The sequence below is a fragment of the Leucoraja erinacea genome, chromosome 4 (genome assembly GCF_028641065.1).
Source record: "Leucoraja erinacea ecotype New England chromosome 4, Leri_hhj_1, whole genome shotgun sequence".
Lineage (NCBI taxonomy): Eukaryota > Metazoa > Chordata > Chondrichthyes > Rajiformes > Rajidae > Leucoraja > Leucoraja erinaceus.
In genome coordinates, this window is record NC_073380.1 from 29,167,122 (window position 1) to 29,179,456 (window position 12,335).

At 41.8% G+C, this 12,335-nt stretch overlaps 1 protein-coding gene across 1 annotated transcript in view; it reads right to left on the reverse strand.

Annotated features, from left to right (window-relative positions):
- Positions 1 to 12,335, reverse strand: part of lama1 (laminin, alpha 1) — a 273,548-nt gene that overhangs the window by 208,212 nt on the left and 53,001 nt on the right. Inside the window, exon 3 of the mRNA XM_055633912.1 lies at positions 12,050 to 12,162. Within this exon, the coding sequence (XP_055489887.1) occupies positions 12,050 to 12,162 (113 nt within the window). The remainder of the gene's footprint in view (positions 1 to 12,049; positions 12,163 to 12,335) is intronic.

Consider the following 12,335-nt stretch of genomic DNA (forward strand, 5'->3'; position numbering starts at 1 on the left):
GCAAGTCTGGAATTGTCTTGCACATGGATAAAGTGAACATACAAACAGTTTCTTCCCAGCTGTTATCATGCAACTGAACTGTTCTCTCACCAGCTATGCAGCTGTCCTGACCTCCCATCTACTCCATTGGAGACCTTCGAACTATCTTTAACTCGGATTTTACTGGATTTTATCTTGCACTAAACATTATACCCATTATCCTGCATCTCTACACTGTGGACAGATTGATTGTAATCATGTGTAGTTTGACTGGTTAGCATGCAACGAAAATCTTTTCACTGCACCTCGGTAGACGTGATAATAATAAACTAAACTAAACTAAAACTAAATTAAACATTCGAGCGTCTCATGAACATCTGTAGGCAGTGCCACTTTGCTGTATGTATGGGATTGTATAGACAAAAATCACCCTATATCACATCTGAGTCCAAACTGGGCACAGGCCCTCACACTGCTAAATGACTGTGCTGTTCACTATTAGGCACTATGAAGTAAGGTGTAACATATAATAATTTATTTCTAAAGGATCCTAATTTCTTTAGAATCCAGTGTCAATTGTGGAGCTTTAGAAATGTAGCATCCGCCCACGTACAAGCGCTACATTTGTTCCCTCCAGATAAGTGTTGATATAGATTAGCAGTATGTTTAAGCAGGGATACATTTACAGACTACAGTAAGCCTGATGCAGAACAATGCACTCTACATTATGAGCGGGCCATGCTTGTCATTGACGAATATTTATTGTTTGATTGATATAGGGAGAGCAAATGCAAGAATTAAATGGGCAGTTCTATTTCCCACCTCCTCTCTTTTGAATTTCAGTTTCAACCAAGTCAAATGAAGGCCAGACACATCACTGATGAAATAACGATGTTCTCACATTGAGTTGGCAGGTACTTGTTCAGCTCTCAGTTGCACTGAAATCATGTGATTTTACTAACATCTCATGCTACACAGATCAATGTGTAGAAAGGAACTGCAGATGCTGGTTTATACCGAAGATAGACAAAAATGCTGGATTAACTCAGCAGGTCAGTAGCATCTCTGGAGAACACGGACATAGAGTGCAGTGGAGAGATAAGTTTTTTTGGCCTTCCATCACAGCAATGTGATGGATGTTTATGTAAATTATGTTGTGTCTTGGGTCTATTTGTTTGTAATGTATGGCTGCAGAAACGTCATTTCGTTTGGACCTCAGGGGGTCCAAATGACAAATAAATTGAATCTTGAGGTGACGTTTCGGTTCGGAATTAAGAAGGGTTCCAACCTGAAACGTCACTATCCTTTCTCTCCAGAGATGCTGCCTGATCTGCTGAGTTACTCCAGCAATTTGTGTCTATCTTCAACATAGACCAATATTGGGCAAGTTGCAGTGGAAATGGTTCATAGAATAGTATAGCATGGGAGTAGCCCACAATGTCCGCCCCGAACATGATACCAAGTTAATATGACACTGTCAAGACGCCATGATCCACATCTTTCAATTCCCTGCCTATCTAAAAGCCTCTTAAATGGCACTCTTGTACCAACACCATCCCTGGCAGTGTGTACCAGGCACCCACCACTCTCTGTGTAAAAAAAACCTGCCCTGCACATAACTGTAAAACTCTGATTGTGTGTGTGTGTGTGTGTGTGTGTGTGTGTGTGTGTGTGTGTGTGTGTGTGTGTGTGTGTGTGTGTGTGTGTGTGTGTGTGTGTGTGTGTGTGTGTGTGTGTGTGTGTGTGTGTGTGTGTATTTATTTATTTATTTGCTTGTGTGTGATCACATCTACTCGAAAAAACAACGCCCACATTTTTTAACATATTCTGGTAGATTCTATTTAGCCCTTGGAGTCAAAAATCGCTTTATCTGAAAATTTCCTGCTTTATTTCTTGAGTTATTAATAAAAAATGTTCACAAATCCGATCCAACTTTCAATTCAAACTGCCTTTTTTCTGTTTTTTTTGCTGATGACGTGGATCTGCCTGCCGTCTGCTCGCGCTGCGACTGACGCCACCACCCACCCTTCCCTCCTCCCCCGGTTGTTCAAAAGTCGCACTGTCGACTGAAGATGTTCACCCACTCGTGCCTCAGCTTGGCTCGGGCCCTGTACCTGAGAGCTCCGCCACCCCCGTAAGCTGCAGGCCCCTCCCCCCCGCGTGTTGCTGCCCCCGTGAGCTGCCCCCCCCCCCCCCCCCCCCTCGCCGACCAAAGATCTTAGCTCAAGACTGCTTCGGGCCAACCGCCGCTCCTTTGGTCGACACTCGCTCACCCGCTCGCACCTCGAATCGTGCCTCGATTTGGGTCTCTCTCCCCCCCCCCCCCCCTCGGCTTGGCCCGGGGCTCCCCCTCTCTATTCCCCCTCCCGCTCTCTCCCCCCCCCTCCCCCCACCCTCTGTCACTCTCTGCCTATGAATACCAATTGACTAGGCCTCCGCTGAAGTCTGTGGGACAAAATAAATTCCTCCTCTTCTCCTTTCTAAAGGTACGTCCTTGTATTCAGAGTATGGCCTCTGGACCAAGACTCTCCCACAAGTGTAAACATCTTCTCCACGTCCACTCTATCCAGGTCGTTCACTATTCGGTAAGTTTTACTGGACCTTATCTGGCGCTAAACGTTATTCCCTTTATCATGTATCTGTACACTGTGGATGGCTCGATTGTAATCATGTGTACCATTTCCGCTGACTGGTTAGCACGTAACGAAAGCCTTTCACTGTACCTTGGTCCATGTGACAATATACTAAACTAAAATAAATTATACTTATCTTGCAAAATTGAATCATGTCTTTCCCAATCCTGTCACAGGGACAGAATATACCTTTCCCCTACTTGACAAAGCTATGTGCAATTCCTTCCATTCATTAAATAAGCACCTGTCTCATTCAGCCCCAACATTCAAATAAAAAAAGGCTTGTCACGTTTGGCCTGATCCTGTGGTCACACTGACAACCATTGGCAACTGACTGGATTGTCACATATCTGGTTCAAAGTTAACATGCTGAGTGCAGTTAACAGCACAGCAGCAAACATGGCACTTCACTGCTGTTCAACCCCGGCAACATCAGCAAACCTGAAACCTGGTTCACAGCAAATGAATGTGCAATTAGGCATCACACGGCTTTTTCCACATACTCAACAAAAAAAGCAGCAATGCGTAAAGTAATTAGAAAACATGCCGGTGCTGGCAAAAGATACAGCCACCAACCTGTGAATAAGCTTTTTTATGGAAGGACGGGGGAGGGGGGAAAGGAACAGCATGTTATGTCTTTCCAGTTAGCTTATTTACCACCAAGTATCTGCTAAATATTGTAAATGGTTCGAGTTGCTGCCTCACAGCGCCAGAGACCTGGGGTTCGATCCTCACCTTGGGTGCTGACTGTATGGAGTTTGCACGCTCTCCCTGTGGCCACATGGGTTTCCTCCCACAACCCAAAGACGTGCGGGTTTGCAGGTTAATTAACAGAGAAAATGGTCCGAAAAATGTAGGGAATGGATTGGAAAGTGAGATAGCATAGAACTAGTGTGATTGGTCGATGGTCGGCATACCCTCGGTGGGCTAAGGGGTCAGTTTCCATGCTGCATTTCTAAACTAAACTAAAATTGAAAGAAGTGCATATGTAGGAGATTTAAGTATCTTATTATCACGTCCAGTGAATATTGATGGCAAGACACACTTTGAGATGTTACAGAGATTGAATTCAATAACGTACATTGGGCTTGTTTCATTCCCTAAATTTAGCTGTGCTGGTTTTCATGTCCTCTTGATGAGGACAGAGACATACGTAACTGCAGGTTGTTGGAATCTGGTACCAAAAACAAGCTGCTGGATAAAATCAGCAGGTTCAGCTGCATCTGTGGAGAAACCCAGGCAACATTCTAGTAAATCTGTTCTGTACTCTCTCTATTTTGTTGGCATCTTTCCTATAATTTGGCAACCAAAATTGTACACTATACTCCAGAATTGGCCTCACCAATGCCTTGTACAATTTTAACATTACATCCCAACTTCAATACTCAATGCTCTGATTTATAAAGTCCAGCACACCAAAAGCTTTCTTTGCCACCCTATCTACATGAGATTCCACCTTCAGGGAACTTTGCACAGTTATTCCTAGATCCCTCTGTTCAACCGCATTCGTCAATTCGCTACCATTTACCATGTACGTCCTATTTTGATTTGTCCTGCCAAGATGTAGAACCTCACACTTATCAGCATTAAACTCCATCTGCCATCTTTCTGCCCACTTCCAAATGGCCTAAATCTCTCTGTAGACTTTGAAAATCTACTTCATTATCCACAACACCACCTATTTTAGTATCATCTGCATACTTACTAATCCAATTTACCACACCATCATCCAGATCATTGATGTACATGACAAACAACAGTGGACCCAACACAGATCCCCAAGGCACCCCACTAGTCACCAGCCTCCAACCTGACACACAGTTATCCACCATTACTCTCTGGTATCTCTCATTCAGCCACTGTTGAATCCATCTTGCTACTCCACTATTAATACCCAACAATTGAACCTTCTTAACAAACCTTCCATGTGGAACCTTGTCAAAGGCCTTACTGAAGTCCATATAGTCAACATCCACTGCTTGACCCTCATCAATTTCCCTAGTAACCTCTTCAAAAAATTCAAGGAGTTTAGACCTTCCAGGCACAAATCCATGTTGACAGTTCCTAATCAGACACTGTTTATCCAGATGATTATATATTATCTCTAAGTATCCTTTCCATTAATTTGCCCATCTACTTGTTTCCCTTACCTCACATAATTCAATATCCTTCTCCTTGGTGAATACCGAAGAAAATAAATTGTTCAATATCTCCCCCATCTCTTTTGGCTCTGCAGACAGCTGTCCACTCTGACTCTCTAATGGACCAATTTTATCCCTCGTTATCATTTTGCTATTAATATAGCTGTAGAAATCCTTTGGATTTACTTTCACCTTACTTGCCAAAGCAACCTCATATCTTCTTTTAGCTTTTCTAATTTCTTTCTTAAGATTATTTTTCCATTCTTTATACTCCTCAAGCACCTCATTTACTCCATACTGTCTATAATTATTGTAGATCTCTCTTTTTCCGAACCGTGTCCAATTTCCCTTGAAAACCATAGCTCTTTCCAATTATTATTATTTCCTTTCAACCGAACAGGGACATAAAGATTCTGTACTGTTAAAATTTCACCTTTAAATATTCTCCATTTCTCTACTACACCCTTCCCATAAAACAAAATGTCCCAATTCACTCCTTTTAAATCCTTTCGCATCTCCTCAAATTTAGCCTTTCTCCAATCAAAAATCTCAACCCTTAAATGTCCCCATAACCACTGTCACCCGGTCTAATCAAGAATCTATCTATCGCTGCCTTAAAAATATCCATTGGGAGGGGGGGGGGGAGGAATGATGGGTTGCTGGAGCCAACTGGGGGGAGGGTGTAGGAAATGTGAACTCTGGGAGAAATGGGTGAAGGGTGGATGGAACCATCCTGGTGAGGAGGATGATGGGGCTGGGTGCAGTTTGGGAAAGAAGAACAAAGGGAGAGAGAACCTGGATGGACTGATGGGAGTGGAAAAGAAACATACGGGGAACCAAAATAATTAAGTGAACAGTGACACTTGGGATGTTTTGTTATTTATGAGGTCCTACATTCATAGTCATACAGGATGGCAACAGGTCCTTCAGCCAAACTTGCCCACCCGACCAAGATCCCCATCTACCCTAGTCCCACCGGCCTGGGTTTGGCCCATATCCTTCTCAACTTTTCCTATCCATGTACCTGTACAAGTATCTTTCAAATGAGAACAGTTTATGCCTCAACTGCCTCCTCTGACAGCTTGTTTCATATACCCACTACCCTTTGTGTGAAAAAATTTGCCCGTCAAGTTCCTATTAAATCTTTCTCCTCTCACCTGAAACCTTTGTCCTCGGGCTCTTCATTCCCCAACTCTGGTTAAAACGACTGTGGATTCACCCTGTCCATTCCCCTCATGATTTTATACACCGCCATAGGATCACCCCTCATCCTCCTGCGCTCCAAGGAATAGTCATATCCTCGCCCCCCCCTCTCCCTATTTCTTTTGCAAATTTTATGAACAGAGCATATTTTTGTAAAAATAAACTGGAAGTTCCCTGAGGTAAAGAGGCCAATGCCTCAAAATGACCAGGATCTCTTTGCACACTGGTGTGGGTGGGACATTGTTGCTTTCCAATGATCAGTCACGCAAGATCCAAAACCAATCTTGGCACTGTCTTTCTTGCCTCACTAGCTCCAGTATTCAATGCAAGATTTTACGTGTTGGAAGGAACTGCAGATACTGGTTTACACCAAAAATAGACACAGAATGCTGGAGTAACTCAGCAGGACTCATCTTGGAGAGAAGAAATGGGACGTTTCGGATCAAGACCTTTCAACAAACTCTGTCTCATATGATTTTATGCACAGAATTTAGATGAAAGTTACACTCACATGAAAGCAAGAGGGTAAAGGGATATTTTGCTGCAACCTGCCTGGCTAGTCTTTAACATTGCCAATCAATGCAATGAGGGACAGGTCCTGGGTTAAACAGCAGTTCAGCTACATTAATTGGCTTCAGAGGCCCTGGGCTGGAGAAGGCGAGGGAAACAAATTAAACTGGAGCCCTGCAATTCATGGCCACCTAATGAAATCGAATGCCGGTCCTGCTGTAAAGACACCAATGACCAAACTGCTCCAACTCATTAAAACAGATCAAAGAGATGTCTTTCAACTGACCAGCCTGAACAGGCCTTTGAAAGGTCACAAGCAGAACTGCAATAATCAAAACCAAAATCCTTCAACAATGTTCTTTTCTAAATGCTCAGTGATACCAGCCCATGGTATCTGGTGCCAGCAATTTACTTACTTTAATACATATTCAATGATTTTTCAGAAACAATCAGCCGACAATACATGGTAATCTTTCCGCAATCAAATTGAGCATGATTATGCCGGTTTTGGAAGTTTAAAAGGGCAAGGACTCAGTTGAGATATTTCTCACTAGTCTGCAGTGAATGCTACTTTGATCCACTTGCTGATGGGCGTCACAGCCAAACACTGTTTCATTTAATAACTAAACGACTATCATGGGCACACATCAAAGCCCACGTGTAATGGAACACGTAGACCATCATTAACCAGGCCTCCAGGCACTCTCTACAGCTGTTACTTTCACAGCCATTCAAAGGCTCTTCAGGTTCTGTCGAAAGAAACATCTCAAATTTCTGCATTAATCACAAGATAAAGATGTCAGATAGTTCTGTCAGGAGTGTGCACTCCAGCACTGCATGCCGCACACTGCATTATATTCAAATATTTCCAGCTGCATTTTGGAATGTCTCTGGGCCACATTCGCTAAACAAAATTGCCAGATAAGGGTTGTGGTGATGTCTCAATGAATAGGAATTTTACTCCTACCATCGGGAAGAAGGCATAGGAGTCTGAAGACTGTGTCCACCAGGTTCAAGAATTGCTTCTTCCCAACAACCATAAGGCACTTGGGCACAACATTAATCGAAGAACTATGATGTGCCCTGGGTTGCACTAAATACTTTGAGCTTTCATCTTTGCACTAGTATTAGGGTTATTAATTTATTTGATTTTTTTAATTATATGTTATATGTGCACGTTGTGTTACCGGCCTGTTATGCTGTTACAAGTTTCATTGTTCCATTGTCAGCACAGAGCAATTAAACACACTTGATTCTTGAATTAAGAAACAAATAGCATGAAGGCAAATCTCTGGCAGGTTGAAGATTTTTTCCCCCACAATTAGAAAAATAGAAATTAGAAATAAAGAAGTGCAGATGCTGTGTTAAAAAGAAAGACACAACGCGCTGGAGTAACTCAGCAGGTCAGGCAGCATCTCTGGAGAACATGGATAGGTGATGTTTCGGGTTGTGACCGAGTCTGAAGAAGGGTCCTGACTCGAACCGTCACCAATCCATGTTCTCCAGTGTCATTGACTGACCCGTTGAGTTACATCAGGACTTTGCGGTTCCTTTATAATTCGAAATTCCATGTGAATATGTCATCAATGTTCAACTTTAATGGTAATCATAACATACCAGTTCCAGTCAAAGTTCAAACACTGGCTCAACCTACGCAGGAAGCTCAATGTTGCATTGAGCTGATTGACAATTGTTTCCCAAAGTTGGTGAATTCATCACTGGAAGGCAGCAGGAGGGGAATTCAGAGCTGCCAAGTTTTGTCAGAGCATTTCAGTATCCTAGTACCTGAAAATCAGTATTTTTCCGAGGAAATCAGTATTTTTATCAGTATTTGTTTTTTTTTTTAATGTTTTTTTTTTTTTTTGACATGTCTTCCATGCACCTTTTTTTTTTTTTTTATACTGTTTTGATTTTATTAGAAGTTAATACAGCACAAAACAGTACAGTGGCGCCTAATTTTAGGTGCCAACTATGTAATACCGTAATCCATTCTATGTACAACCTCTAGTTTTATGTTATAAGAAAAAAGTAAGCAGATCAAGAAAAAGAACGCAATAGAAAGGGGAAAAAGTGGAAAAATAGATGGCAGAGAGTAGAAAAACGTGAAGTGTGTATATAAAAAATAAAAAAAGGAAGAGAGAAAGAGGAGAGTAGTGGCCATAGCGCTATGTGTAAAGCCCATAGCGCTCCAGCCGGTATCGCTATATTTAGAAACCACAGCGCACAGCCAACAGCTCTTCATTTAAATTCCCACGCATTAAACTGACAGTGCTCAGTTTAAACCTGGAGCGGGACAGGCAGCGACTCTGGAGAGAAGGAATGGGTGACGTTCCTGGTCGAGACCCTTCTTCAGACTGAACTGAACTCCGTATTAAACAACACAAAATCGTGACAGGTAATAGGACACAGGGTGAGGGAGGGGGTGTTTTGAAAGGCAGCTGGTTGGGATAAAGGCTAAGAAAGCCTTTTCTTAGTCTTTGAGAACAAAGACAAGAAAGGAAGGAAGAAGGTGTGAGACAGATTTCAAGAGTTGCGGATTGTAAAGATGCGGATTATTGCCATCTGTCACCTCCCAACAATGACAAAAGTTCCCAAGTAACAGTGCTGTCAGACAGTGGCCTTAACTCAAGCTACCCCTGGTGAAAAAGTAGATCCATGTGTTGAAATAGCTGCCAAACAAACATCTTTGGTCTGTGTGTAGGATGGAACTGCAGATGCTGGTTTAAACCGAAGATGGACCAAAATGCTGGAGTAACTCAGCGGGTCAGGCAGCATCTCTGGAGAAAATGAATATGTAAAGTTTTGGATTGAGACCCTTCTTCAGACTAAGAGTCAAGGGAAAAGGAAATGAGATATATATGGTGATATAGAGAGATATAGAAACGTAGAAACATAGAAAATAGGTGCAGGAGTAGGCCATTCGGCCCTTCGAGCCTGCACCGCCATTCAATATGATCATGGCTGATCATCCAACTCAGATGACCCATATAGAGCAAATGAATGAAAGATATGCAAAAAGGTAATGATCAAGAAATGAACCACTGGTGGCTGTGGGCTAGGTGTTAATGAGTTATACAGACAATGAAACTCACTGGGACGACAGTGAAACTAGTACAACGACTAAGGTTTTAGTGATGTATTGCATACTGGGATATTTTAAATTGAAGTAACGTGAGTGACCACGTGAAGAGCCCGCCAGCTGCTTGCACGTCAATGCGTCGACGCATGGCGCGGGAATCGGAGCAGTTCGAAACTGCTCTGGCATGCAAGCCAAATTTGTCTTCAGGAACGGGCCGCTGGCTTTCAGCAATTTAACATTCAGAGAATCGATCTTGAAGATGCATACTTTGCCATATCTATACACAAGAGGTAAAGATATACCTGTTTTTTTGATAACAAAGCCAGTGGTGGAAGCTAATGCTGCCCTATTCAGATCAAAGGGCATTATGTCATTGAGTTTTTAGATGATATGCAAAATTTGCAGCTGATAAAACTTAGGGGTGTATTAGTAGATACCTCTTACGATATTAAGGATGAGGCAACATGAAATTTAATAGTGCCCACTTTGCCTATTCATTTAGGCCATGGTAGACGCCTGAAGCAGCTCCTATTTACTCGGTCACGAGTGATGGCTGGTGGTGCAGCATTTTTTCTCGGGCAGTTAGCTCTGTACGATTGTATGGGAAGTTTGTGAACAAAATATGTGAGTTACTTTTAAATGGAAGTAACAGGGTTGTGTTGCTTTTAGTTTGGGCTTAGAGAAGCAATTATGTGATAGCACAATTGACATGGCTTGCGCTGCTTTGTCATTCTCTAAAGTCCTATAAGATTGGTTATTCACCCGCTGTTCATTAATGTTATGCAGGGTGTCTTTTATATGACCGCTCTAAAAGCCTACACTCATTGTAGTGTGCAATGTATATCAGTAAATTATTATGCAGATATTCATCTACTGTATTCCTAATGGGTGCAGTATCTTTTAAGTTGATTATGCTTTTAGCAACTGATTTCAGCACAAAGAACACAGTCTGTACTCAATCTCTGGCTCAGTCTCTGGGTCATAACTGACATTAGGGTAGCTTGTTATTGGAATGATCTCATAAGCAAAATGGGCATGATTACGTACATTTGGAGTTGACAGCATACCCACCAGAGCAGAGATTGGGGGTGTTATTAGGTAGACAAGTACATTGAGATTGCTAGTACCTATGAGATGGAAGATTGTTCTTTATTGTTATTTAATACTCTGTCAAGTGATTGCTGATGGCTCATTAGCAGCCAATAGAATAGATATTTCCCTTTCATCATACAGCAAGAGGCTTACATAGTGCGTGTTAATAAATTATAAAATTTGGTTGAATATGTCTGGATATTTGCTGATAGAATTCTGAACATGACTGTTGCATGACTTATTGTCTAACTCAAAGTCAATTGGGACTATGATCTGGTTAAGAGCAATGGCCATGTATGCAAGTTAGCATCATGGTATTAATAACCCATGTTTTTTACCATTAATGGTTTATCTGTTTAAGTGTTTCACACACAGATTGGGTTACTGCATGAAACCACATAGCTTTGAAATCTTCACATAGTCACTCACGTGACTTCGATATAAAATAGAAAGATTAAACGAAAACTTACCGTTTGAAGTTTGATCTTTATTTTATGAGAAGTTGAAGTGAGGGAATATACGTGCCCTCCACTCCCAACTCTACTTCTCATAAAGATCATTCGGTAATTCTAAGGTCGATAATCTTTCTATAGCTTAAGTTCAGCAACTAGTCTATGGTTTCATACAGCTGCTCTGAAGATTGACGCGCATGCGGCTGGCGAGCTCTTCACGTATTCCCTCACTTCAACTTCTCATAAAATAAAGATCAAACTTCAAAGTTCTCATTTAATCTTTCTATTTTGCAGCACAATGCCCTTCCGAACCAAGACTGTGAGGTTGTGTGTTAGTTGGAAAATGCCATCATACCAGAGAAGTTCAACGATTTTCAAAATGTATTTTTAACTTTGGATTTTTTATAGCTACGGTTGCTTAAAGACAGGTATTGATCCAATTATCTACTCTATCTATCTCATCAGAGTGTAGCCAAATATGACCGAATTCTCCTTACAAGCTACATCTCACTACATCCTAATGTTACTAACATAATGTTGAGCATCATGTACAATGTTCGCAGTAATTGTTGAAACACTGAGAAAATATGTCTTGACAATGATAAAACCGAAGCTTTAAGAACATTGAAATATCCAGAAGATATAAAAGACATGCAGGTATAGGGCCATCTTGTTCACCATCCCGGCCCATTTGTGTACAATGCTGTAGAGGCCAATCTGTACCTCTACAAATCCTCTAATTCATTTAGGGTTCAAAGAGGCATCAATCCCAGTCTAGAATATCCTGCATGAATGAACAATCACAGTCCTATAGATTAGAGAATTGCAAAGAGTCATATCTCGTGGCACAAAATAAGTTCTTCTCATCGCAGGCCTAAAGAGAAGATTACATTGAGATTCCTCATTGGAGTTCCTCCATCACCACATGTCATGTAAGAAGGATTGTTTCTTTCTCCTCACCTGTCTCAGATCCAGGGTAATTGTCACCCAGTGGAATTGTCTGCCGTTCTGGATACTGGGACTCTGCCACCAATTGTTGGTTCCATCAATAGCACTCGTAATTGGATGCCGTTCTGCAGAAACAGACACAAGGAAAGAAAAGGATTCACATTACTTACAGTCTGAAGAAGGGTTTCGGCCCGAAACGTTGCCTATTTCCTTCGCTCCATAGATGCTTCTGCACCCGCTGAGTTTCTCCAGCATTTTTGTGTACAGCACATTATTTATAGTTTTCTACACCCTCAGT